The sequence below is a fragment of the Cyrtonyx montezumae genome, unplaced genomic scaffold (genome assembly GCF_038088225.1).
Source record: "Cyrtonyx montezumae isolate F1298 unplaced genomic scaffold, pur_monq_1.0 scaffold_0, whole genome shotgun sequence".
NCBI classification, from domain to species: domain Eukaryota; kingdom Metazoa; phylum Chordata; class Aves; order Galliformes; family Odontophoridae; genus Cyrtonyx; species Cyrtonyx montezumae.
Window position 1 is genome coordinate 5,475,033 of NW_027071824.1, and position 27,060 is coordinate 5,502,092.

At 38.9% G+C, this 27,060-nt stretch overlaps 1 protein-coding gene across 2 annotated transcripts in view; it reads left to right on the top strand.

Moving 5' to 3' along the window:
- Nucleotides 1-8,058: 8,058 nt before the first annotated feature.
- The window catches only part of RAB3GAP2 (RAB3 GTPase activating non-catalytic protein subunit 2), a 36,113-nt gene continuing 17,111 nt past the window's right edge, over nucleotides 8,059-27,060 (top strand). The window contains exons 1-16 of one of the 2 annotated variants that reach the window (XM_065740664.1): nucleotides 8,059-8,177; nucleotides 14,563-14,630; nucleotides 17,053-17,176; nucleotides 18,158-18,239; nucleotides 19,601-19,648; nucleotides 19,765-19,840; nucleotides 19,988-20,089; nucleotides 21,158-21,257; nucleotides 22,182-22,280; nucleotides 23,206-23,354; nucleotides 24,286-24,365; nucleotides 24,482-24,571; nucleotides 25,360-25,499; nucleotides 25,765-25,981; nucleotides 26,267-26,410; nucleotides 26,642-26,724. In XM_065740664.1, the coding sequence (XP_065596736.1) occupies nucleotides 8,069-8,177; nucleotides 14,563-14,630; nucleotides 17,053-17,176; nucleotides 18,158-18,239; nucleotides 19,601-19,648; nucleotides 19,765-19,840; nucleotides 19,988-20,089; nucleotides 21,158-21,257; nucleotides 22,182-22,280; nucleotides 23,206-23,354; nucleotides 24,286-24,365; nucleotides 24,482-24,571; nucleotides 25,360-25,499; nucleotides 25,765-25,981; nucleotides 26,267-26,410; nucleotides 26,642-26,724 (1,711 nt within the window). In that variant the 5' untranslated portion in view covers nucleotides 8,059-8,068. The remainder of the gene's footprint in view (nucleotides 8,178-14,562; nucleotides 14,631-17,052; nucleotides 17,177-18,157; nucleotides 18,240-19,600; nucleotides 19,649-19,764; nucleotides 19,841-19,987; nucleotides 20,090-21,157; nucleotides 21,258-22,181; nucleotides 22,281-23,205; nucleotides 23,355-24,285; nucleotides 24,366-24,481; nucleotides 24,572-25,359; nucleotides 25,500-25,764; nucleotides 25,982-26,266; nucleotides 26,411-26,641; nucleotides 26,725-27,060) is intronic. The other variant, XM_065740751.1, reaches the window with a different exon arrangement.

The window sequence follows — 27,060 nt, forward strand, 5'->3', positions numbered from 1 at the left end:
TACATAATTACATATTGTAATGATGATCACCATGCATGCCCTGAACCCCCAAGAAAATTATGTCCCTCAGCAGGACCCAAAGCCTCACAGGGCACAGCTTCACAGCCCCTCATCAGGCTGAGCCTTTGGCTTGCACACACGTTACAAAATCTTCTCAGAGCCCTTCTCTTTGCTGCCTACAATCCTGTAACACTGCCCTAGCTCTAGGCCTTCACTCCTCCCAAACCTGAATCCTAACCCTAAAAATAACTGTAAGCTGAGGATTATCCTACAACTGTGCTGGCAGCTGTTGGCTGTGATATTGACTGTGGCATTTCCTGATATCCGGTGTTCGATTACCTGAAGGAATAACAACCAGCATCAGCTTAATCTTCATGACTGGGCAATTTTTGAAAGCAGAATGAACTATCACCATTTTTGTCTGTAATACACCGATGCCAAATCCAGAGGAGAAAACTAAATACCATTTTTAGAGTAGTAATTATAGGTATCAGGGGAAGTCCTGCAGACAATTTCCTTTGGAAACTGGTGCAGCTGAATGGACAAATATTTAAGTTGAAGAACTAGTTCCTATTCTGGGGAACAGACTACAGTACTTTACTCAGCTGCCAGAAGATCGTCTCCTAGGTCAGGATGTACTGGTTTGCATAAGAGTGGGAACTGCTAAGTTGGAGCCACTGAAAGAGGTGAAACTTCAATTAGTGGTTTCCAGAATCTTAGGTTGTTTTTTCCCCCAAGGCCACTGATGTTCATTCTGGTGAGAGCTGCAGAAAAGAAAGACATATAGTATCCTGACAAAGAATCTTCAGTAAAAGCACAGTATTAGTGAGCAATTTGGAAACTTAGAAAGCAAATATTTAACAACTTTAAATGATGGTGTCAGGATTTCATAATAGAACTTGATATGTTCATAAAAACTGAAGAAGCTCTAGACTCCACCATTACACTTCTATGGATTCCTTCCCCAAACCACAGAAACAGTACATGATTTGAAGGAATGTACGGTGGGAATATATTTTAGCATCGGCAGAATGACAGATTGCAGATTAATCTCTGCTCTGAAAATGGCTGTAAAGCTGTTCAAATTCTCAAGAAATCTCGAGGTAAGAAAGGTAAAGAAAATACAGATCTGAACAAGTTAAACTTAGAAAATCAGTAGCTGACTGCCACCGGGGGTTGAAACGAGTGCTGTGCAACCTTCCTCTGCCATTGACGATTATTACCCATTGTGGACGCTGTAAAGCCGCGGGAAGATAAGCTCAATATGTCCAAAGACGACTTTTTTTTTTTTGCTATCTGCTGCCCTCTAACAGCGGTACATAGGAACCACATGCTGTTTTTCACTTGTCGAATAGGAAAAAAAAGGATCTCATATCTTCTGAACTACACACCTTCCTGGCTTCTGTAACTCCAGAAATGGCTCCTGCTTCCATTTCCCTATGGCTTTGGAAGAGAAAATGTAAATTGGAATTGCCAGGCAGTGAGCACTCCTGTTATCTCCCTCATCAAAAGCTTAGAGAGACTTGCAGCAGAACTGCAGCAGTTTCCTCTCCAGGACTTTAAAAACAAAACAACCCTCCTAGGCAAGAAAGGATCTTTTGAGTTCTTTTTGTTTGTTTCTTCTTTGTTTTTTTTTTCTTTTTCTTTTTGATTTTCTCTCTTTCTGAGAAATTCTTTAGTATGTCTACACTTCAGATCTTTGCAGGAGGTCAAGTGTTTTGGCCATAGCTGCACTTAGAGGACAAAATCAAATCAAAAATAGAACAAAAAAAGCCAGCGCAAATTTTGAAGGCATGTTATAATCTTGAACCTGTGGAAAAAAAAATGCAAAGGCAAGATACTTATATCCATGCTACAGAACTCAGCATATATCCTCCCTATAACAATGTAGATGATTTATAACAATAATTGCTGCCATTTCTGAGATGAGATCGGGTTTCTACGCTAGCTACTCAGTTTGTTTCTACTCCATGCAAATGCAGTCTTCTGTCAGACTCTTGAAAGAGTAACATAAATAAAAAATGCAGGAAATCAAATTTTCTTCCTGAAACCTCTACAACCACTGTTGCATAAAAGGGGGTTAACGTTTCTTTATGATTTACAAAACAGTTTAACATGTACTTCCAGACCAGATCATCTGTAAATGTTTATTTTAAAAGCCAATTTAGCAAAGTTAAATTATAAGTAATCTCCCTCTCTATGCATGACGAACGCACACTGTTCTGTTCAGACAGTTTGAAAGTGGGAAGATAAACCCTTTTTATGCCAACCTCATTCCTTTTGAGAATTTATTTTTCATGCTGTGTGGGTCTGCAGAGCTGAAGGAGAACTGTAGCTCCAACAGTGATGCTGAATAAGACTGTCATCCAGTACTGCAGATCCAGTTTTAGAAACTAAGCAGCTAATGCTAATTGGATTAACTGCTAGCCCACTGGCACACTCGGTGTTTGTGACGCTGGCCCATCTAATGAGCCCATGGCACTGGGAAGTTAAAGAAATTACATGGAGCTTAAAGCTGGCAGCTGTCCTGTCTCCATTTTCTGCATTGAGGTTGTTTATTTCTCTCAGGAGGCACAAGACATGCAATTTTCATTTTGTTATACCTGAGACCTGGGCTTGTAAGTGTGTAATTCCACTCAGCATTATGTAGCCACTGGCTTTCTGCACGCAGTACTTATTCTAAGAGGCATTTATGGGTATTCCTTCTCCTTGTGAGACAATGCAAGATTGGCCAGTCTTAAAAACCTCATCTCTTCTCTGGAGTTATGTTTAAGAAAAGATATTAAAATCTCATTGAATGGAACAGATGACAACAGGATGTAAATTGGTCACGTCTTAACAGACATTAAGTTTCCCTGATTATATAAACAGATTGGTTATCTACTGACGCTCTTAATAGGGAATTTAGAAGTCAAATTACTATTTGCATTTGAGAAAACACATTTAAAGACTTTTAAATACACCTTGGTAATTGACTGATTTTGATGTGATTTGTTACCCTGGATAGGTGAGATGACAGAAAAATCCTTCAGTAAGAATGTTGAGCCTACAACCTTAATCCACCTTGCAAGTCCAATCAAACCTAATAGAAACACACATTTAAAATAATAGATGATAATAATAGATGATAAAATAGATGATAATGAAGGGAAGTTTGAGGATAGGTTGTAGGTTGAAAATTATCCATTCAAACAATTCTGCAAGTACACAGAAACCAGGCCAGGTTTGCAAAGAGTTTGCAAGCAGAAAAACTGCCTCATGTTGTAAGAAGTTCACCAGACAAGGTATATTCAGTGAATTCTTTGGCTGCTATTTTATAAAAAGGATGCATTTAGATTCACGAGGTAGGCTAAATTCCTCAACCCTTCAGCCAGTATTCTCAGTCTTAAATCCCCCAGATGGCAGTCTGAACTCATCCTTAGAGATGCCAGATTTGCTTTGCTGACATACAGGTTTTTGCTCATTAAGGATCACAATGAGCAGGCTTCGTTTCTTCTGGTTTTATAGATCTCCTGATCCTTTTCCCAGTATTTCTCTCAGATCCATGACATCAAAGTCTTGCCATAATGAATAAAGACATTGAAAAGATGAACTTGAAATACAGGAAATGAATATTTTTGCTTGATTGATAGTGCATTAGCAAAGTTGTAGTGATACTGCATCTATAGCTACGTCAGCTGCATTTTTAACAACACCAAAACCAAAAGAGAGATCTGTATCTTAATCACCACTCTAGAGAGTTCTAACTTATGTGCAGAAAACCCACATACATAATATTCTACTGATATAAGCAATTATATTCTTTAAAATGTAGTTCAGAGATATGAATAATGTAGTAAATCTATCTTATGGGTCTTCATTACTGACTAGTTGAATACTCAATACTTGAATTCTCATTCATATTGGTCTGCCACAACTAGAACAAAAATTGAGTGTGGTACACACATGCTCCGTGACTGGGGAGTGTTACTGGCAGTATCACAACTGTAGCAAGAGATTTTTCTTCTGACAAAGTTCATCAATATTTGTATGCTCTTTTTCTAGGACTCCTCCAGCCTGTGAGACTATTTGCTGAAATATTCATGAACATGAACATAGATTAATATGTAGAGAATTAATAACAAAACATGAATATGCTCAGGAAAAGTTGTATATTTTTTGGTTGGCCCTTGTCTCTCTAGATGAGTGATGCAAGATATTGAGTCTAGTAGCTGATAGTGCTTTTCCATGGGACACTACAATCTGGACTCTGAGACTGGGGAACTCAGGCAATACAAAAAGATGAAATCTGGCCATTCTCAGCACAGAATGCCTTTATTGGAAGAAAAATTCTTTATCCATGGTAACTCTTCAGTCCCTGAAGTCATACAAGCCACAGTGGCTCAAGACAGTGAAGGTAACAAATCCCCAGGAGGACAGAAAACTGAATTATTAAATTCCCTTAGTTTTCTTCCAATATCTTCCATTGAAGGTGGCTGTGAGTCCAATTTAGCAGGGACCAGCAAGGGGGTGAGGTGAAACTTCTGTGACATCACTTTATTATTATTATTATTAATGTTGTTGTTGTTATTATTATTATTTTCACTCCTGCTGCTCTTCAGCTGTGTCTTGGCTTCATCAGAACTAATTCAGTTAATTCTCCATTCTAAAATGAGCCAGTTGTGGCTGGTGCACAGTTGCGTAGCACCATCTACCCTTTGCAGGCAGAGATAACAGGCAGGCAGGGATGTCAGCGTGTGCCTGGTCCAGAAAGGTGAGGAATAAAAGGAGCAAAGCAGATTGCCACCCCACAGGGCTTTGCAGCTGTGCGTCACACTGCTACAAATTGGCAGATGTATCAGAGAGGCAGGGTTTGCTTTCATTTCTAGAACTGGCTTTAGGGATAAAAAATACAGAATACATCCTTCCTTCATGACTGCCTTCCAAAAAAATACAAAGGAAATTGTAGGATGAGAACTTCAGGGCTTTCCACCACCCTCTTGTGGGTAGTTTTGTGTGGGAATGTTAATTTGTCTCTCTCTTTCTCTCTTTTAAATGCTTAAACCACATCTTAATGCAAAAGATCGCTAATGGTAAAGAGTCAGAATGGGCAGTACCAATCACATTCAGTGATAACAAAAGATCCACATGATCTGAAAAAAACTTGTTACTTCAAAATAAAAATCTGGAATATGTATTTAGGATTTTGATTATCTATAATTATTTTATCTTTTTAATATTAAAGGTCTTGAAGATCAGGATGGCAAACCCATTTCTCCTTAAAGATTCGTGAATAAAATCTCTAGTACAATCAGAAGTACAATTATTTTTGTGCCTTCTACACAACCCTGAATTGCAAAGGATGAATTTGAGGCAGGGCACAAACAGAATTTTATTAAGTCTTATAGGCTCTTGTAGAGAAATCTCAGCTGAAGATGTTACAGTGGCCTGCCTAAATATGCAGAGTGGAAGTAACATTGCTTAACCAAGCCCCAAACAGCTGACAAGACATGCTGCCCAGCCCTCTTATCTTCCCCCCTGTCCTGCTTGTGCTGTGAGTCAGAACATATGGTCTGGTGACTAAACAGAAGTCACTGCTTTGGTATGTTGTTTTCTCTTCACAAACTCAGGACTCGAATACACTGTATTTTATGCAAGAAACTGAACTTATAGGAAGAGAGAAATACCAGCAGCATATGTAGTACTCCAAGGATTTTTTTTATCCCTTGCTTGTCAAAGGCAGCGTTTACTAAATTTGACACTCTTCCTGTGACAGTGCTATAAAAGCTTCACACTCTTAGCTCTGCCCCAGTTCTGCCTCAGGCAGGCTCTATACAGAGAACTCTGGGCTCTATCCACTGGATAGACTGAAAGGCTGGGTACAGATACCCCGAGGCAGATGGTTTTTTGTTTTTTGTTTTTTTTTTATATAGAACTTTTTCTGGGCTGTATTTTTAGAGGAGATACACCAAATATACACCTAAAGATTTAAGCATGCAAGTAGACATTCAGGGGTGACTGTACAAGTTATATGGAAGGTTCAGGAATTGCAGGTGTTTGGAGGATGCAGGAGAGTCACTGCTTAGTCAGGCATGGAAGGATGTACAACTGCACTTAGCTTTGTTTAAGCAGCAGGAAGATTTAGCACAAGCACGAATGTTTGACTGTCCATATTCCCTTTGCTTTCTCTGCATTTTATTGAATGCTGATTAATTCTTGCTCCCTCTCCATGACAGATAACTGCAGTACTGGGAAGTCACATATGCAAGTATTTGAGAGGGTAATTGCCTGTATCAAACTGACATGACAATTCATGCGTGTGCATTAAATAAATTGTCAGTTTCATTTTCACCTATTAGCGAATAACAAGTCCAGGACTCTGCATAGGATAATATAATCACATTTATTTATGCTGACCAGCCTGATTGAATGACAAGTGGAGATCATCACAGATGATGAAGAAAGCAGAGTTTTACTCACAACACCCCATGGATCTCTGGACTGACCCTGAGAAATCACTTAATCTTTCCTTACCTACAATCCCCCGTGTCAAAAACCCCAATAGCCCTAATTGTGCATTCTTTTTGTAAAAAGCATTTAGGTATCCACAAGACAGGAACATGTAAAGTGTTGTTGTTACTGTAAATGGACTGATAACTCTGGATGTTGATTGAGCATTTATCTGAATGGCTTCAGGAGCAGATTTGTATTTATGACAGAGTTTTCAACATTTTAGAATGGATTCTCCTATAGCTACCATAAATATTTTAAAATTAATAAGTATTGGAAAAGGCACAACAAACACACAAAAGGTAATTCAGTAGCCAAAGTGATAATGTGAGTTCATCAGAGCTCAATCCTGTCTCCAAATGTTAATTCATTTGCTGAATTATTCATTTCCTTATTTTATGAATTAGTCAGTATCTTGGCAGTTTTGTAACTTGACATCTTTGTGTACAGCAAACCAGGCAGGGATATGACAGCATCTTACACTGTTCGCTAGTCTCTAAAGGAGGAAATTTCCATAGGGTGACGAAGGTGTCACTGGAGAATGACAAACCATGCGCTTAATTTAATTTCTTGGTTGCTCTTCACTTATTCACTTGACGTTAGTAATGACTTTGCATATGTTACACCTAAAATATCATTAGATGTCTTTTTCCCATAGACTTGAGATGTTTAATTAGTGTTTTCGCAGTCACGAGCCATTCCTCTGTCTCTGTTGCTTTCAACCTTTCCCACACCATGACCTTATTTGCCAAGTGCTCCTTTCCCATTGGCACACAGCATGTAATTTTATGCCTGCTCAGGAGAAAAGCAGGATCAGACATTCTGTCTTTAATAGGCAACAAGGCTATTCAGCTGCCTGAATTCAAGTCTAACGTGCGCATTCCCCGAGGAGCCACCAATTTTAAACAAAAGACCAAAACGTGCATGCTGTTGCTAAGGGCAAAACCGTTATTAGGTGCTGATTGATTACTGCAGCAAAACAAAACTGAAGACACCAGAGCTCGTCAGGACGAGTTAAATATGGTTTATGTGAAAATCTGATGGGAGACTTTCTAGGGGTTATAATCCAAGGCAATTCCAGTTTAGAATAGAACTTCTCTTTGTAAAATCATGCTCAGTCCTACGTGGTCCTTAAAGACCACCAGAAACACCTAAAAACTCAAACTTCCTATGTTTTCAGAAGGGCTCGACTGCTCGCATCAGCATTCCTGCTCTTGCCTATCTACTTGGTAAAGCAGATATTATTAGTAGATTATATTATTAGCGGTAGATATTACTATTAAAAATAAATGTAAAAGGCCACTGACAAAGGCACTTTCCCTCAGGTGTGGAAAAAGCCTGGTGCTCCTCTCACAGACGTTTTCCTTCTCGCCCTAAGGAAACACTTGCGAGGCCGTGGAGCAGCTGCCAGCACCACGCCGACCTTACCCACCCGCCGGCGTCACGTGACCGCCGCCGCGAGGCCAGGGGGAAGGCGGGAGGCTGGCGGTTCCGCGCATGCGCCCTGCGCGGGGCCGCGCGACGCCAGCTGCGAGGGAAGGCGGCGACCGCTTCCGGGTCGGAGCGGCGCGGCGGCACCATGTCGTGCGCCCTCGTTCCCTTCGGCCGCTTCCAGGACCTGGAGGCGGCCCGCGACTTCCTGTGCCCGCATCGCCGCCAGGGCAGCGCCGCGGCCGGCAGGGAGAGCGGTGAGTCCGGCCCGCAGCTGGAGCGGGAGCTGGGGTCCGGTGGGGCGGCAGCCCGGACCTGCCGAGGAGGGTGCCGGCTGGGCGTGCCACGTCTGCGGGCTCCGCTGTCACACCGCTCGTCCGGTCTCCCGTCGCCGTTTTCGTCCTGTGCGGGTGTGGGTGAAGCTCCTCGGGCACTGCGCGTCTCTGGCTGGCTGGCTGTGAGATCACCCAGCCCCGACCCCCCAGCTCAGGCTGCCTAGGGTCCCATCCAGCCTGGCCTGGAGCATCTCCAGGGATGGGGCACCACAGCTCTCTGGGCAGCTGTGCCAGGACTTCACTGCCCTCTGAGTGACAAATTTCTCCCACAAATCTACTTTGAAAAAGCCGAGCTTGCTGTGTTCCCACGGAGGAAGACCACAGGCTTCATCCCAGGATTCACAGCAGACACAGAGATGCGATATGGAGTTAACTGTTGCTGTGTATTGCTGCCTGGTTGCGGTGTGGCTTCTTTTGTTGTCATTTGAGCCACTAAACTAACTCTTCAGCACACTCCTTGGGCTACAGCGTGCAAGGAATGCATTTGAAGAAAGTGATCAGGATCCTTCTCAAGTGCTCATCACTGAGCTGTGAGGGAATGCTGAGATCTGTATTTAAGAAATCTAAAAGATTTGCTAGGGGATGAGAAGCAGGGAGACAGCACAGCAGTTGTGAAAACTTAAAAAATACACTGTGTACTTTAGTTAAATTTACCACTGAATCTTCTGTATGAAGGTGCATTTTATTGTGGGCTTTTTCTCATGTTTAAGGTTGAATTTAATGCACTTTCTTGTCAAAGTACACTGGAAAATATAATAGTTTTGGAAGAATTTTATTGTAACTTGTCTTGACTGTCACACACCTTTGATTATTCAAAACAAACAGTAATGTTCTCTTACTGTGCTTGTCATTTTACTCCTATGATGCTCCAGAAAATGAATGTAGATTTCACAAGTCTATCTCTTAGTATCAGTGGTATCTAAAGAAAAGGTTTCTGGAAGTTTTAGCATCCTTATAGGTGCCTCTTGGTTACTGGAGGTAAAGGCTGCGAGGTGTTTGTGTTTCTAAAAGTGCATGTTGAGAGAAATTAAAGTATTGGTCATTCAGTATTAAACGTGCAAGACTAATGGATGTAAAGGAACTTCTGGATGCTTCTGTTGGTATGGATTTATTAGATGGCAGCTGTAAAGAGAGTACACATTTCATCTGTTGTTAAAGCATAAAAAATGGTTGCAGCAATGAGATTGCACGTTCTAGAATGTGCTGTTCATCCACTTTAATGAGTAGGCTCTATTTGGGACTATTTTTGTGTTTGCTTATTTAGTCATCAAGGCCAAGTATCAGAACTGAGTGTTTCTCAAAGTACTATTCATTTAGGCTTATTCACATCTTTTGGATTTGTGGCTGTGATTTTTTTGGTGCTGCAGCTATTGGCTTGACGTGAATTAGAGCTCTGGAAGTGGCTTAAACATGAGCACACAAACAGGCTGTGTTGGAGCGCAGCGTCTCAGTGCATTTGCTTTTGACTGGGAGGAGTGCTGCTACAACTTGAAGTGATGCCTTAAGTTAGAAATGAACAAGTTGCATAGGTATCTTCAGTGAGGGGAAAAAAAAAAGGATTTGGCTGTGTGGAATGGGAGGTTCCTTTCCCTTTACATTTGTTTCTTGCTTCCTGCTTTCCTGCTATTCTGCAGTCTAAGCAACTGAGGCATTGAGCTGTGAGGATGTTTGGAAACTTAGTACGTTGGGTGAAATGGCGTAGGTAATGCAGTCAGTGCTCCTCTTGAGGTCTTGCACTCTGAACTGCTGTTTTCAACTCTCATCCTTTATTCCTTACACCTACATATTACAGAATTACAGAATCACAGAATTGTAGGGGTTGGAAGGGACCTCTAGAGATCATCGACTCCAGCTCCTCTGCTAAAGCATATTAATCCTGTCATTTCTCTTAGTCAGCAGCTGACTTGTGGGACGGTTCAGAAAAGACTTGAGGTTTTCTATATTCATTATAATTCGAGGATTTCATCTGCAGTTTATTTGGAATAATGTCGGAGATCTCTGTTCTAGCAGGGGCTGTGTATTGAACTGTGTATTGTAGACCATTTTACAGCAGGTTAGTGATGTAGCCAGGTGGGCCCGATGCTAGATAGGATTTGGAGATGTTAATAGGAAGTAAAACCAAAAATTCAGTACTTGCCCGTTGTGGGATAGTTCACAAATGTGTTTATCTCCCATTACACAAATGGCGTTCATCCCCCTAAATCATTTCTCCTTGGCAGTTCCCAAGTGACAGTGCTTGCATGTGATACTAAGCAGGTGTCTTGAGGGTGGTGTGTGGCCCAGCCTACAGCCCACCCCAAAGATGCTGCTGCTTACTTTGGGGTGGGGGTGAGGGATATTCTTTTTTTACAGTAGGAATGATGGCTTAAACTTGGTAGAGGAGCTATTCTCCAAAATCCTGCGGTGTTAAATTGACAGCATCCTGAAAAGCATTCTTCAGCCCCGTTCCTTGAAACCACATATTTGGAATTGTTCTAACGCACTTGGCTTTATCTAGAGCAACTAATTTGATTCAGAAATACAGAAAGCCAGGCTTTTTATTTCAGAGCTTCAAACAAGGTTAAAAAAATGCATTACAAAATTAATTTCTAAATGGCATTAGGCTACAGGATTCTTAAGTGCATTTGTATGCCTCTTACTTGTTTTTTTTTCCCATTGAAGAGCCTTCCATTAAACTTTTTGGTATGGCCTCTTTAATTAGATCCTCCCTCTCCAGATCATGTTGCATGCATTTTAGATTTCTTATTTGCCATTTCTGTGAAATATCAAAAAGATGATGCCTTTATGTTTCACACACAATAGTACGTTCTGAGATGTGGGGCAGATGAAATGATGTGCTCTCAATGCACATGATAGAGTGGGTATCACAGTACTTTGTCCAGTTGTTTTTTTTTATGCTGTAACCTTTACTGGCTAGCCTTCCTTTCTTGCTGGGACTTGCACTTGGAAGAGGAAGCACAGTGTTTTGTCTATCATCAGTTTTGTTTATTTCCTGTGCTTGATTGTTCTACAATGTTTCCTTCCTGCTGTGCTAACTCCAGCTTTGTTTTTGGGGTTAATCTTTGACTGTAAACCATGGAAATTTGCAGCCTTATATTAAAAAAGCTTTGTAGTATCAGATCATTTTTAAATTATCTGTTTGCTTTTCCTGTTTAAGGCAGTTGAGTAATTCTTTCTCCCTTAGATGGTCACAAGAAATACGTAAACTGTTTTTTCTTGTTCTCAGATTAGTGACCTAATTTTTTTTGAATGCCATCTTTTTTTTTTGATGCTTTATGGTCTAAAGTCTAAAACCACATTGAAGACAGAATATTGTCTTGCGCACTTTAAAATTTATCTCATATCTAAAAAAAAATAGATCTATGAATTTGCTTGTTTGTCATATATCTGTATGCGTAGAGGTAGCCTGACCACTACGGCTTTGGGGTCAGGTTTTCAGCATGTGATCTCTGTCTTCTTCTGTGGGATATTTTGTGATGGAGTCACACTAATGAGTAATGCTGTGCTGGGGTTGTGTTACAGGTGTTACAGGTGTGCCCCTCTGTTGATTCTCTCTCCGTTACTTCTGAGATGAGTTACTTGTTTAATACCCTGCTTCACTCGGCATTTCAGTTGTGTTGTGTAGGTGAAGTTCTTGATATAGATATGGGCAGTGTATTTACAGAATTAATGCCAGGAAGGAAAGAATACATATGGGGGCTTGGAAAATGCATATAATTACATGGGGCAGTCTGTATAATTCTGGATGGATGTGATGGAGTAAGCATGTAATAGCTGCAAGCTGGAGGACATGCTGGCCTTGCAGAGCAGGTCACAGCTGTGAGAGATCTCTGCAGCATCACCAGTGGAACAATGCCTTGCCATTACCTCATATTTCCCAGTCTATCTGGATTTCTTATCTAAGTAGATTCATCTGGGAGATGATGACAACACTTAAGAGTGCAACTGCGTGCAGAAGGGCTGTAGGAATTGTCACAGCATGAGTTTTATGCTGGGTGTTGAGTCTCAGCATTGACGTGGCACAGTTTTGCTGGAATAGTTGGTCTGTTCTGTGCTGTGGGGATTGCGTTGGCCCTGATTGTGCTTCTTGGAGGTGTTTTTGACTCTGCACTGTGATGCACTGATGGTTTTCTCCATGGGTGATATAGAAAGGAGATCGTGTTTTCTGTTGAGGTAATAAACAGAAATAGAATTTGGTTAGCTACCTTCAACTAATTATCGAGTTGGTTTCTTCTTTCTTCTTGCAGTTTATATTCAGCAGTATTTGCCATAATGCTCCTTTATCTGTTGGTGCACTGGGAAGGTTTAAGCTCAAATGTGAGATGAGGCTTTGACTCTTATTGTTACGCAGGTAGACCCCTTGAGATAACCGTGCAGCCAGCTCTGTGTTGCGATGATGCAGTAAGCTGGCTGACTCACCCATTTCATAGGTGGTGGAGAGGTTTCAATTTTAGCAGAGGTTATTCATGTACTGGATGTTTTGTCATACACAGCCTTGTGAAACACCTTCTTAATGGCACTGGTGGAGTGTGTCTTTCTTAAACTAGAATATTTTTAGAGCTTTTCGTCATTAACTGTAGAAAAGCATAAAAAATCTGCATGGACAGAGTATTGACTACTTTTTCTGTTTTGTTTTCTAGTTTGCTTTTTTTGTTGTTAAAGTAGCCAGAGTTTTTAGAGAAATAGTGTACTTTAAATATTCTTGTTTGTGCTGTTTGGCCATCCAAAATGGCTGAACCTTGATTGATTGAAACTAAGTTTAAGCTAGGTTGAGATGAGATGCTTATATTTCTTAAGGTCCACGCAGCTGTGACATCAGATAATGAAACTCTTAAAAGAACTCCTCAGAAAATGCTTGAAGTCTAATGAAATCTGAAGCAGAAACATCCATGTGAATATCTCTACTTGGTTTTTTTTAAGCTATTATGCTGCTGCCTGTAGTCTTACTGAGGCTTTCAGTGATGGTGGTGGTTCAGATTTGTACTGAACTTGCTCGTTGCAGGAGATGTATGTCTTTTACTACTTAGTGCCTGTGTGTAAGTAACCTTCAGTTATGATCTTCAGTTCCCTTCCAATTCAGAATTTTTAGAAGAAAGAATTTCAGATCTTGTTATATAAGACCCATTCATCATCCCTTGTAGGATGGCTGAGAAGTATGCTTCTCTCTACAATTTGTGATTTTTCCCAGCTTATTTGAACTATTTTGTAAGCCTGTGGTTTCCCTGAGGTTTCTGGATGATGTAATTGAAACTGATTGGTGTCTTGTTAACTTTCTCCTGCACTGTTTTGCCAAGAAGCAAGCAGTGCCCTTGTGCTCCTTTTCACTGTGGAGGCTGTAGCTTCAGCTTTGCTGTGGCCTCTCTGGGGGCAGTGGTAGAATCTATATTGTCCTGACCTTAAAGATTTTGCTACTGGAGGTGAATTTCCTTACATACAGTCATTTCCTGTCAAAATGGACTTACCTTGCTACTCAGCTTATCCTGCAACTGACTGAAAAACAAACCCAAAACACCAATGTGGAAAGGAAGATATTTTTCATACAGAAAAGTATTTCACAAAATTGTTCACACACGGTTCTTATGATGTTACAGGGCTTCCTACCTTCATCCATGTTATGCTCGAGGGCACGTATGTGAATCCTTGAAGGGCTGAGAGAATATTGTCTCCTTACTTTCTCTCTATCTGCTTGCTAATATGTAGAAGATAGTACTTTTGCTGTCTTTGGAGTAGTAACAGTTTTAAATCAAGTTAAAGCTTAAATTTTACATGTAGGTATCAGGTCTCCATAGCTTCTGTTGTAAGGTGGGGAGTTTTGTTTTGTTCTTTTGCCACGTGGGTGTATGGGGTCTTTGCCCTTATGCTCACACTCTTTGTTTCAGCAAGCTGAAACTAGGAATGTGTCTTGGCTCACTTGAAAGGGCTGCAGAGAAACTGAGAAGAGGCTGATGTGTTTGAATGATTGTTCAGTAAAGTGCAGAGGGCCTACTGAGGGACGTGTTGCACCAGGCACTATAAGCTGTTACGGCTCAGGACTCTGCATGCAGTGTGTCAGGTGTTGCTGCACCTGTTCTGATCTGTACTTAGGTTACATCTTGTTGTTTTGTTTTTAACTTTTTCATAGATTTAAACGGGAGGTAAATAAAAAGAAATCCAGCTCTACTGCTTCATTTTTTTTCCTGTAGTTTTAGTACCTTCTACTAAAAAATTTACAATGCATTGGTGGAGGAAGGAAAACAACTGCTAGCAGTGCACTTTGTGTTTTCTTGCTTATGTCGTATTCATGTGACTGTTTTTTGTCTGTTCAAAGCAGGTAAGCCAACAAACTGGGAAGATGGTGGCTGGGGAGCCTGGGACGAAGCAGAATTACCAGAACCTGTAAGTTCACATGCATGAGTTTTTAGCTGTCTACATTTGTCTTGCTTTCCCTCCCAGTTTCTGAACAGTTACTGTGGAGGAACAAATTCAGGCATCTATTCTCAGGATCCAGGTGACTCTTAGAAAAACTGTTTAGTAGTTGCATGTAAAAATACCCTTCTGACAAGAAACACTAAACTAAAACATTTCTCTGCAATTTGCGGGAGAGCTTTCTTAAGTGTGTAACTGCTGTAGTAGAGGAACTCATTGTAAAGCGTAGTAACTCCAGTTCTAAAGCAGTTCTAGATTTTAATTTACTTTGAGAATGTATGGGAGAATCTGTAGGTAGACTGGACTGGATTTATCACAATTTCATGTTATAGTTTAAAGGAAGTTGAAATGATGATAACGATTGCCTTGCTAACGATGTCACAGTAGTGTGTGCATCTGAATTCTCAGCTGATGATTTTCTTAAGAGAACAAACACAATCTTTTAGAACCAGTATAAAAACTCAAGTGTACCTACTTGTTCAATGGGTGTTTTTCATTGTCTGTTTTTTCATTGCTTTGACCAAATGAGTCACATCCCTAATTCTTCTCTTGCTAGTTACCTTTCCAGTGTGTAACTAATACTAGGAAGTGGAATTACCAGAAATCTAAAGTGATGTAAGCTGATGTGATTACATGCTGCGCCCTCTGTGTCAGTCTTAATGGTTTGCAGCTGCCTGTGTGGTTAGGGAATGACAGCCAAAAATATTCATGGGGGATGAGGAATGTTGAAAATGCATCAGATTTGGGTGAAAGAGGAAGAGTAAAATGGTTTAAAAAAAAAAAAGTATAGATTTTAATTTCACTTGAGACGGTGAAATTAGCTTTTGAGGGGAAAAAAGGGAAGAGTAAGGAACCAGTGTAGAATCTGAAATCCTAAACATAATGTATTACATAAATACCTTTGTACTGATCACATAGTACTCCCTTTATGTTGTGACATATTGATGGTGTTATAGAGGAGATGAAATTAAGGATGCAGGGTGAGGGCAGCACTGTTGCTCTTTACAGTGGGAAAAACATACCTCTTCCAGTGAGTGTATTTGGGAATAACGCAGCTAGTCTGGGGTTTTGTTGAGGCTGAGACTTGTAGCTGTCAGGGGTCACTTGCCTAAGATGTTAAGGAAGCTGTTTCTGTAGAAATCCTCTGCATCTGAATGAATCATCTGAAGAAAATTGCTTGATAAATTCCATGTTAGAACTAACAGGATTGTTTGAGGAATCCATACCTTGCCTTGCTAAAAAAAAACACCCTCTTCTGTATTTATCTCAATGCAGGTTTTTACCTTAAGTGCAGGAAGTATGCCTGAGGAGTGGGGCAGAATCTTTTTAACTTTTTTACTTGAATGAGGAGACAGTACAGCTGAGGTGGAAAGTTTAATCGAGCATGGTGTGTCATAGGGATGAGTCACTCCCATGCTGATGTCAGGAAATAAAAGGGAGTATAAAACCTCAAATAGGTTGGATATTCAGTGCCCATTTCAGTGAAGAAGTAAATTTATCAGGCCACATTTTTATTACAAAATACAAACCCTGTGTCTTGAGAGCACCGTCGATTACTTGAACTCCAGCAGCTCAGATCCACGACCACTGCCCTGAGCAGCCTGTTCCATTCCCACTACTTCAATATCTGAAGCATGTATCTATGTTTTTTTTTCTTAAGAGGAGTTTTCTGCTATTGTGTTTCAGGGAGTTGTAGCTGACAGCAGCTCTGCATTTAATCCTCAAATGTTTCTTATAAATGGTTGAGTTGAAGCTAGTTTAACTGGGATGTGTACCTTGTAAAACATGTGGTTTCCTAGTAAATATACACTAAAGTTTTTGCTGTGTTTAAACTGTAAAGGAGAAAAGCTTCAATAAATATCACTATAACCTGAGTTCCCAATGAAATATGGGAAAAAATTATTGCTATAGAATTTGGCATCCATAAACAGACGAGAATGACATGAAAAAAGATTGGCTTGTATGAGTCAAGTGATAGCACGGACAGAGGTAGTTATCAGTGTTTGTACTGTGCTAATATTGACCAGATGATGGACGTTCAGTGTATTCTTCATGTGCAAAGTGTCTTTTTAATGCTGTAATATTATGGAAGGAAATGAATCTAACAGGCAATCCTAAGTATTGTTTAAGTTCTTCCTGCAGCTTTTCTCTGGAGACTTGCATTTTTTTCCAAGCAAATGCAGCTTCATCACTAATTTGCAGATATAAGTAGTCCGAGGTTGATATCTTTTTTGCATCGTGGTTTTTTAAGCGAATTTGTGCTCTAGAAATTTGATAGGTGGTTGTGCATTTGGCACTGGTGTTGAGATTAAGGCAAAGTGTTACTGTGGATCTTGCAGGTTGTGCTGTGTTTAAAAATCATTGCATACATTAACTAAAGTTTTACGCGTAGGAAGAAGAAGAATCTACTTCCAAGAACCAGAGAAATTACTGGCTTCAAGACTGTGTGTTGTCCTTGTCACCAACAAATGACCTGATGGTAATAGCTAATGAGCAGAAGGCAGTCTTCTTAGTGTGTAAGTACATATTCTACTAAATACATAACTATTACGTTTAATAGTATTCATTGCAAAACCTTTTTATTTTCCCTGTTTCTGGAGGTACCCTTAATAATTTGTCTACATTGAAAAGACAGATTCCATTTACCTACATGCAATTGCCTGGTTGCTTTTGCCAGTAACAGTTGCAGTTGATGGTAACTGAACTTCATGATATGATGGTGATTCTTTCCCTTTACTCTGCCCTTATGAGAACCCACCTACAGTACTGCACGTAGCTCTGAGACCTCCATAATAAGAAGGACACGGAGCTGTTGGAGCAGGCCCAGAGGAGGGCTGTGAGAATGATCAGAGCACTTCTCCTGTGTATGGAGGTTGAGAGAGCTGAGGGTGTTAAGCCTGGAGAAGAGAAAGTGGAACAAGTGTCCTTGTGTCTTAACCTTTAGAAGACAAACAAATGTTGCACAAGGCTAATTTTTTTAATTGTCCATCCACGACTGAAAGTTGATGTAACAGTGAAGTGTCATTTGTAATAGCACTCGGTAAATAGGAAATTTTCTAGCACTCTGCTGATAAAACCTTGTCAGATTTAGTGTAGGATTTACACGTTCTCATGGTTAACATTAACATTTTACTTTTTGTTTAAGCTTCAGTAATCATCCCAAAAGAAGTTTGCATTTGCTTAATTTGCTTCTCCTAAAGATTGTTTTATTAACTGAACTTCTTAAAAATTAATAAAGTGGGTATTACTGTATGTAGCTTTTTGAAAAAGCTAGACATTTAAAAATGATTTTAATAGTCTATTGTTCTAAGTTTGTAAGAAAATGAGTTATTTAGAAAACTCACTAAAAATGTTCATTTTAGTCTTCAAGGTATATAATTTGTGCTTAATCTAAGTGTGATGAGGTGTATTTTGTGAAAGAGACATTAGGAATATAATTCTGTCTGTGAGATGTAAGACATTACAGTCTTATAGTTGGTGTCTATTTTTAATCATAGCTAAATGGAAGCAGAGTGACAAGGGAAAAGAAGAAATGCAGTATTCTATTGGCTGGAGTGGCTGTCTGAGTGTTGAAGAAGGGTAGGTGTTGAAACAGTTGTGATTAAACATGTTTTTTCTATTTATTAATTTGTAATGTAGCTTTTTTTTTTTTTGCTTTTACCCATTTGTTTTGATGCATTTTTATGTTGGAAGCAGAAATTGAATAATTCTTCGTGTAAATCTTTGCAGAGGTCGCTGTTCATGGGTAGTGTGGTGTCTGAGGACAAGCTCATATAAATTAGGAGGAATGCTGTCTGCAAATTCTCAAATTTGCATTTAAATTAGAAATCCAGAACAAATCTGGGTCATTGAGCTTTCTTTACAAGTACTAGGAAAAACTCTGAAAATCTACTTTTACAGTAGAGATGGAATTTTGTCAGGGGCTGTTGCAACTGCAAATGTATGAAGTTGTTCTAGAAATACTTCTTTTCATTTTCAAAATCTCAAGGAAATATGAAGATCTCTTTGGTTAAAAAGTCAGTCTAAATTACAAGTGGTGAGCAACATTCATGTGCTTTTTGTGTTCGTCTTTTTAGATGCATTGAATTTAATCTATCTGTGACCTCTACAGTAAACAGCCTTTTACCTGTTTTTTGTCACTTCTAGAAAGTTTTGGGCTCCAAGTCATTTAGAACAGTTGGAGAATTTGCCTTGGAAATACATTTGGTATTTATACATAATTTCTGCTAGATCTGTCTTCAGATAACCAGACTGACACATTCTGGAGTCTCCCATATGGAGCAGGATTTGGATTTCATTATCAAGCTTGCAAGCTTGAGTTGTCTGCATTTGAGCATGCCTGTTGGCTTCAGTCTTCTGTTATGCTGCGGGAGGTGTTGAATTAATCAGTCTTTTTCCAATCTGTATAAGTAAGCCTGCTGCTGCAGTGAGTTTGAACTACTTTGTGGTGTGTCCCTTCACGATTTCTCCCCCTTCTACCACTGAAATTACCACATCTTCTTTTATTTCAAACAAACTCCACAAGAAATGAGCAAACCCCTCTGTTTGGGAAATGATGAATACAGTGGATGTGAAAATCTACCCAATTACTTAACGTATTTCACAACTGTATTTTGAGAAGTGTGGTTCATTTATAGGTGTTTTTAATCAGTGAATTTTTACTGAGTACTGACAGAATTAGTCAGTCTTGAGTGATGAAGGAGAGCAGTAACAAGGTGTAATAAACTGTGATCTGTTTGGGTGCTTACATGAACTGGTAGTTTGAAATGTCTTTAAAAGGAAAGTTTCTTTTTTTGCCTTTTCTGAGTTTGATAAATTATGTGCTGCATTTCTATATTGTTAATGTTTTTAAAGTGTTGGCTTGGCAAGATGTCATGTAGAGCAATCTTTTACAACTGGAGGGCAAAATATGCTTACTAGTTTTATCTTTCTGTTTATAGTGAATGTGTGAGTAGTGTATTGTGCATCCCACTGGCAAGTCAGAAGAGGTAAGGGTTGATATTCCTATGAATATGCATTATCATTCTCCTTGCATTACACCCTCGTCTGTTTATGACTTAGAGCAGGATTTGTTTTTAACTTCTCTTATATCTTTATAAAATAGGAGCTCTACAGGTCGTCCTGACTGGACCTGCATTGTGGTTGGCTTCACCACTGGCTATGTTCGTTTTTACACTGAGGTATGTTTCTCAGCATGGTGAGCACACAAGGAAAACTACTGTAATAAAATCTATTTCTGAACAACATCTATTTCCACAGATAGTGCTTTTTGCCTTCTTTGAGAATAAGGACAGTAATGTTCACACTTATTATTCTTTCTCTTTTAGAGTGGAGTACTGCTTCTTGCACAGCTTTTAAATGAAGATCCTGTCCTGCAGCTTAAGTGCAGAACCTATGAAATTCCCAGACATCCTGGTGTCACAGAACAGGTTTTGTCAGATTATTTCAAAAGCGAAGTGGCAGTGTTAAGGGGTATGGAAGGGAGTCTTCTCTGTGAATCCTCTACGTCCTTAACCAGTTTTTCATGGGTAGAAAAGTCTGTGAGAGACTGTGGATTTCTTGTTCTTGAATTATTTTCTTGTATAGTTCGAGGAGGATTCAGCATTTCTTTTATCTTTAGTATTTACTTTGCTCTGTAGATTTGTTGTGGTTGTCCCTGCAGCAGCATTGAAAAGGAAAGCTTCATTCATTTCCTATTTTTCAATTATGTGCACAAAATATGTTAATATACTGATGATGAAAGGGGAAAACAAAACTTGATAGGTGCCAGGAGCTATCTCTACACATTCACAAGCATTTACATACTTTCACAGAGAAGATAGCTAAAATTAAAGTAATGTTTGTGAATGCTAAGAATCTGCATGCCACAATGAGAGTTTTCTACAGAGGTTTTTGTAGAGCTCAATATATTTAGTAGAAAAGCCAGCTTTCTTTGCTTTTGGCTGAGCTGATGTGCTGTGTGCAAAAGACTAATGAAGTTAAAGACATTTCCAACTTCGTTTTATGCATACACTTGTGTGATTTTTAGCATGTTGTTTTGAGATACAGACACATTAAGGAATTTGAATCCTGAATTTATATGACCAGATTAATGTTTTCATGCCTACGTGGTAATGCAAATGTTAATCCACTTACAGAATTTGGCTCATAAAACATTGATTGTTGTATTCTAGATAAACCTGATTTTGTATGTCCTTCACAAGATATTATACATTTTCTGTTTTCTCCCTAAGCCATGTGTTAAGCAAACGTGAGTTATTGAAAGAAGATAAAATGATAAACAGCTATTGAGGCCTGACATTTTATATATGGGACAGCAGAGCACTTAGTTTTTGTAGTTCTGCATTATTGTTTTGCCTGGGGCTTGTTGGAAGTTAACACTTTGGATGTAATACTTGTCTTCATGTAGTTAACAGCTTCTTTTCTAGTTTACAGTGTTATAACAGTTGCAGTGATTTTTTTTTTTAATTAATTATCTTCTTTAATTTCTTCTACAGAATGAAGAACTAAGTATCCTGTATCCAGCAGCAATTGTGACAATTGATGGTTTCAGTCTCTTTCAGTCCCTACGTGCATGTCGCAACCAGGTAGCAAGAGGTATGGTTAAGAGGAAGTTTTTATTTCAGAGTCTCTTAATTTTGTGTAAAGTGAAGTACTATTTATTATGCTTATCAGATAACAAGTCAAGGTGAAATTTGAATCTTGAATCTCTTCCTTTAATGTGGAGGCATCTATTGCATTTATTTATTAATTCCTTACACCACAGAACATGCCTTCAGAGCACATATTGTCTGAGTGCCATTGACTGTTCTGTACGTTCTCACCATAGTAATTTGTACTGGTTTTGGCTGGGATAGAATTAGTTTTCTTCATGGTTGTTTGTGTTATGCTATATTTTGGATTTATTACCAGCGCAGTGTTGATAACAGACTGGTGTTCTGGCTGTTGCTGGAGAGTACAGTGTCAAGGCTTTTTCTGTTTCTCATTCTGCCCTGCCGGAGGGGAGGCTGTGGTATATGAGAGCTTGAGAGGTGACACAACCAAGAGAACTGACCATATCTCGTATGGGGTTGTGTCCAGGAGTAAAAGTTGGGGGAGAGAAGGAGGAAGGGAGATGTTTGGAGTGGCAGCTGTGTGGTGCTTAGCGATGTTAACGCTTGTTAAAGTACTTTAACAAGTCGCAACGTCTTGTTAAAGTACTTTGGCTTCTGCGTTTCCACTTATATGCCTAGACCACGGAAATAAATTGTAGTAGCCTTCTGTAATTTTTACAGAATAGTGAACCATACTTAATTTGTAAACTGTAAATAGTAGATAAAGCTTTATGGATGTTGTGAAATTCAATTGGGTTAATAGTGTTTTAATTTCATTAAATAAAGTATTTCAAATTACTGTTTTGTGTCAGCAGCTATTCAGATGTATGCTAATTTAAAATTAGGTTATTCTTCAGTTCCCATCAATTTCTTCCTGTTATTGTATTTCTTTGACTAAATAGTGGGTTTTTTTGTCAACTTTTGTCAGCTGCAGCATCTGGCAATGAGAATGTTCAGCCTCCACCACTGGCTTATAAGAAGTGGGGTTTGCAGGATGTGGATACAATTGTCGACCATGCTAGTGTTGGTAAGCATTTCTGTGTATTTTTGTGTATTTGACTTGAATAAAATTGAATGTTTTCGTGTCGAACTTGGGGTAGAAAACTTTGGTACTGTTTGGATAGAAATAAGTGGAAGAAGACTGATATAGTGAATAATCTCATTAACCATCATCAGAAGCATATTGTACTTAAAGTTGTTTTGAACATTTCCCATCACAACTTGAGGGGAGGGAAAAGGAGGCAGCTCAAGCTGTTTTGTCCTCTTATTTGGTAAGAAACAACAAAGAGAGGGTAGATCAGATGCAGTTCTATTTCTGCTGGGTTAAAGCACCATCTGGCAAGCAGGTTAAAACTGATATGGGTATGCTTGTTTGTATCAACAAACTAAAACTTGGAATTGTACTTTTCCAAAAGAGACCAGCACACTTCTATACTTTAGAGTCTTTTAACTCGTAGGAATTTGCAGAAGCCTGGGAGACAGTAAAGTTCATTGCTTTTTCATACTTGCTTAAAAATATAAGTTGGAAGGGTGCTAAGTAGGCAAGTGAAATGGATTTTGTTAACCGTGTCTTATTACTGCTAGTCTGTACAGTACTGATACTTTTCTTCAGCATGCATCTCTACTGGTTCTGTAGTCATTAATGTTCAGGGAATGTGTGGAAGCTTCTGTTCTTTCATCATATCTGATTGTTTCCATTTTTCATAAGTGCAACAAGCTTTGCTCAGTTATTTTTTAAATGAAAACTAGGAGATCTTGGTTTGTTTAGAGGAACAAAATATGCTTTGTAATTAACTAAAATAAGTTAGGTTTCTGCTTGTAATTAGTATGGTTATGGCTACTTCTTTCCAAATGTTTGATAAGCCAAGAAAGCAAGACAGGAACGTATTTAGACTTAGATCAGTTGTATACTTTTGTTCTGAATGTATAAGACATTTTTATGTTTCTGTTAGGCATTATGACACTATCTCCTTTTGATCAAATGAAGACTGCCTCTAATATAGGTGGATATAATGCAGCTATAAAAAACAGCCCACCTGCTATGTCTCAGTATGTTACTGTTGGATCCAATCCCTTCACTGGGTTCTTTTTTGCCCTGGAGGTATGTACTACAAAGCTGACTTGCTGAAACTGCTTGGGTGATTAATTCTTCTCATCTCTATGCAGATACTCTTACATTCATTTTATGCTGATGTTTCACCCTTTTCTTGACCTTCAGAAAATGGAATTATTTGGAGAGTATTGTCTGCTGGTTTCTGTCACTGAGAATTAATTCCTTAGCTTAAAACAAATGTCACAGTCATTTGTTAATTTATTGCCAGTTAGGTAGCTTGAGGTTTTATTTATTAATAGTTAGACTGTGGTTCTGTTCACGTGCATCTTAAGGAACTTTGTAGGCCTTCAGTCTTTGAATATGCAGGAACAGAACACTACATTTAGAAGAGAACTACAATTCTTGCTCAGTTAAACCTATGATACACTTGTAGTTCCTGTTTGGGTCTTTTTGTGATTTTTTTTTTTTTCCCCCTGGTATTGGAAGAAAAGAATGCCAGTGTGGCTGTGTGTGCCTGCATTCAGACTGCTAGCCTTACCGGGGTCAGAAGCTGATTGAAAATGCTAGAATTTGAATTTTTATTATGTACATACTTCTGCAATGTGATTATGACTAAACTGCTAAGATTTGTGTTTGTGAGGAAATCAAAGCCATACACCAGATAACCCTCCATAGTAAATCATACACAGAGTTTCTTTAGCTTCTGTTGCAGACAAACACACTGAACTACCAGTGACTTGTAGGAGGATTTTTGAAATGGTAAAGAGATGTCAGAATGGCTTTGCTGAGGGCAGTGAATTAAAATTTTGCAGCGTTAAAGCTATGCTGTCTGAGCTGAAAGTCCATAAGAGGCCTGAAAAACTATTCTGCAGTTGAGTTCAGCGTAAGAACTATTTCTTAGCATTCTAAACACCGTTCCTTCATTCCAGGGTAAATTACAGCTATTTCTTGACTACCTAAACACTTTCCTTCCTTTCAGGGTAGCACACAGCCACTGTTGTCTCATGTTGCCTTAGCAGTTGCAAGTAAACTGACTTCAGCATTATTTCATGCTGCCAGGTAATAAAATAAAAGATTATATTAAGTGATTTGTTTTAGTAGCTACATAATAATTTGAGATATTTTTCAGAACTTCTTGTTAGTGTAATTCTCCTAATGCCTCTTTCTATTGCTAGTGGCTGGCTTGGTTGGAAGAGCAAGCATGAAGAAGAACCTGTCCAAAAACAGAAGCCAAAAGTTGAACCTGCAACCCCATTGGCAGTGAGGCAAGTTCGATATGTTGTCTCAGTTGCTGTAAAGCTCTTGTGTTCTTAGTTGTTTAAATGATTTGGAAAGGTGCATAACTGATGAACCTGTGTTTTTTCCTGATATTAAATTGGGATAGTAACTTATAGATCATTTCTTTTAGACTGTTTCATTTCAATTTATCATTCTGGGCAAATTACTCATCTTTTTCAACTTCAGGTTTGTATATTCATGGATGATGTGAAAGAGCTGCTTGCATAGTTCAGTGTCACTGTAAATGCGTGAATATCACCTGAAATTTATCACTGAAGTACTTCAAAGAAACTGTGAGGTGCTTACTACTGATGATAGTTTAAAGCAGCTCAGGAAAATTAGGAGGTACTCTGATATCAAGAAAAACAGGTTGTAACTTAATGATTTCAAGACAGACAATTAGAGACGAAATTTTCTTGTTTTTCTCCTGGATTTTTTTTCCACTGACGTATGTTCAAGGTTATTTAGAATTAAAAGAGGGCTTCTAAAGCAACCCACTGCTCTGAGATCCTTGTCTGACAGTGCTTGACATAGCAATTGCTTATCCTAATTCCTAAATTTTAGTTTTCAGTAGGATATTAACAGACCTTCAAGATAATTCTGCTTCTCTCAGTAGAGAGCACATAAACTTGATCGTTATCATAAACTTGATGATTATTTATTCTTAATCTTACCTAAATCTTTATGATACCTTAACAAAAAGCTAGTCAGTTACTGTTACATTTTTCTTTCTTCACAAATATTTATCTAGTGATTTTTTTTGTTTGATTTCTAGGTTTGGAATTCCAGATTCTCGTCGCCATGGTGAAAAAATATGTCTTTCTCCATGTAACACGTTAGCAGCAGTGACAGATGACTTTGGAAGAGTTATTTTACTGGATGTTACAAGGGGACTTGCAATTCGCATGTGGAAAGGTATGATGCTGTATGTCAATATAGCAAATAATATGTTTCAAAGTACTGTGGCTTCTTATTTTCAGACTTGGAATTCCAAGTGTTTTTCTGTAATCACAGTTGCTCTTCGTATTTGAAGCTTGTAGGTATAATATGGTGCTTTCTTGGGTTCTAAATATATAACCCAGTTTGTAACAGGAGTCTGGATACTTGGCCAGGGATGTGCTGTTTAGACGTGGTTAGGATTTAAATTTCTGTACACTAAGCAATACCTTTTCTTACAAAGGGTACCGTGATGCAGAAGTTGGTTGGATACAGACTGTAGAGGACCTTCATGAAAGAGAAACTGAGAAGACTGATTATTCTCCTTTTGGAAATGAACAGTGTCCAAGCAGAGTGGCTCAGTTCCTTGTGATCTATGCTCCAAGGAGAGGAATTCTGGAAGTCTGGAGCACACAGCAAGGGCCTCGTGTTGGGGCCTTCAATGTGGGGAAACACTGCAGGTAAGAAATTTCAGCATTTTGGGGGCACACTTTGTGTTTCTGCAGCACATGTACAAAAGTGAAAGGCACTGGCAGGCTCTTTTTGTGTTGCCTGCGGTGATTATGCTGAACATAGCTGCTTACGTAGAAGGAAATTTTATCATGTTTTATTACTGTATAGTTTCTTGATTAAGCAGTTGTTAAGCCCTAGCTTAATTCAATGAAAGTTTTTTTTAAATGTCTGAACATTGAAGGTTGCTGATTTTATTCTTTCCTATGTATGCCACGTTTTTTCATTGTTTTCAGACTGTTGTATCCTGGCTATAAAATAATGGGTTTAAACAACGTTACCAGTCAGGGATGGCAACCCCAGACTTACCAGATATGTCTCGTTGATCCAGTTTCTGGAAGTGTAAAAACTGTCCATGTACCTTTTCATTTTGCATTGAGGTAAGGACTGTATTTGCTCAGAGTAACTAAATTTCAGTACTGTTTTTAGACCCTATTCTATAGAGAACAATTCTTGTCTTCAGTCTCAGACTGAGTGATTCTCTTTTAATAGCATTATTGGTCTATATGCATTAACATGGTTAATACTGTGTTACCTTAAAGTAGCTTAAATACAATTCAAGTAGAAAACTTCCTTTTTTTAACACACACAATGAAATTATTTCTCTTCAGTGATAAAAAGAGTGAGCGAGCAAAAGACATGCACCTAGTGAAGAAGTTAAATTCTTTGCTCAAAGCTAAAACTTCAGATCTAGGTAGGTCCTCTTAAATAATTTCTTCAAGCTGTATGTTATGAGGTGGTTCTTTTGTTTGTTGTCCTGTAAGTGTAGAAACAGACATTCTGATAACTGTGTGCTGTAAATTGTGATCTTGAAATGGCTGATTTTTTTAATAAACTAACGAAATAAACATATCTCATACAAGGGTCCAGTATGAGTGTTATCTGTCATTCGAATCTTGATTTAAGCTCTGAGTGCTTGCTTGTAACATGAGCCTTTTGCTATGTAAAGGAGATCAGTGTTTCAATCTATGTATTCTTCTTCCTTTAAAAAATAATTTTTTTGCTTATGAAAGGTAGATTTGGAGTAAGA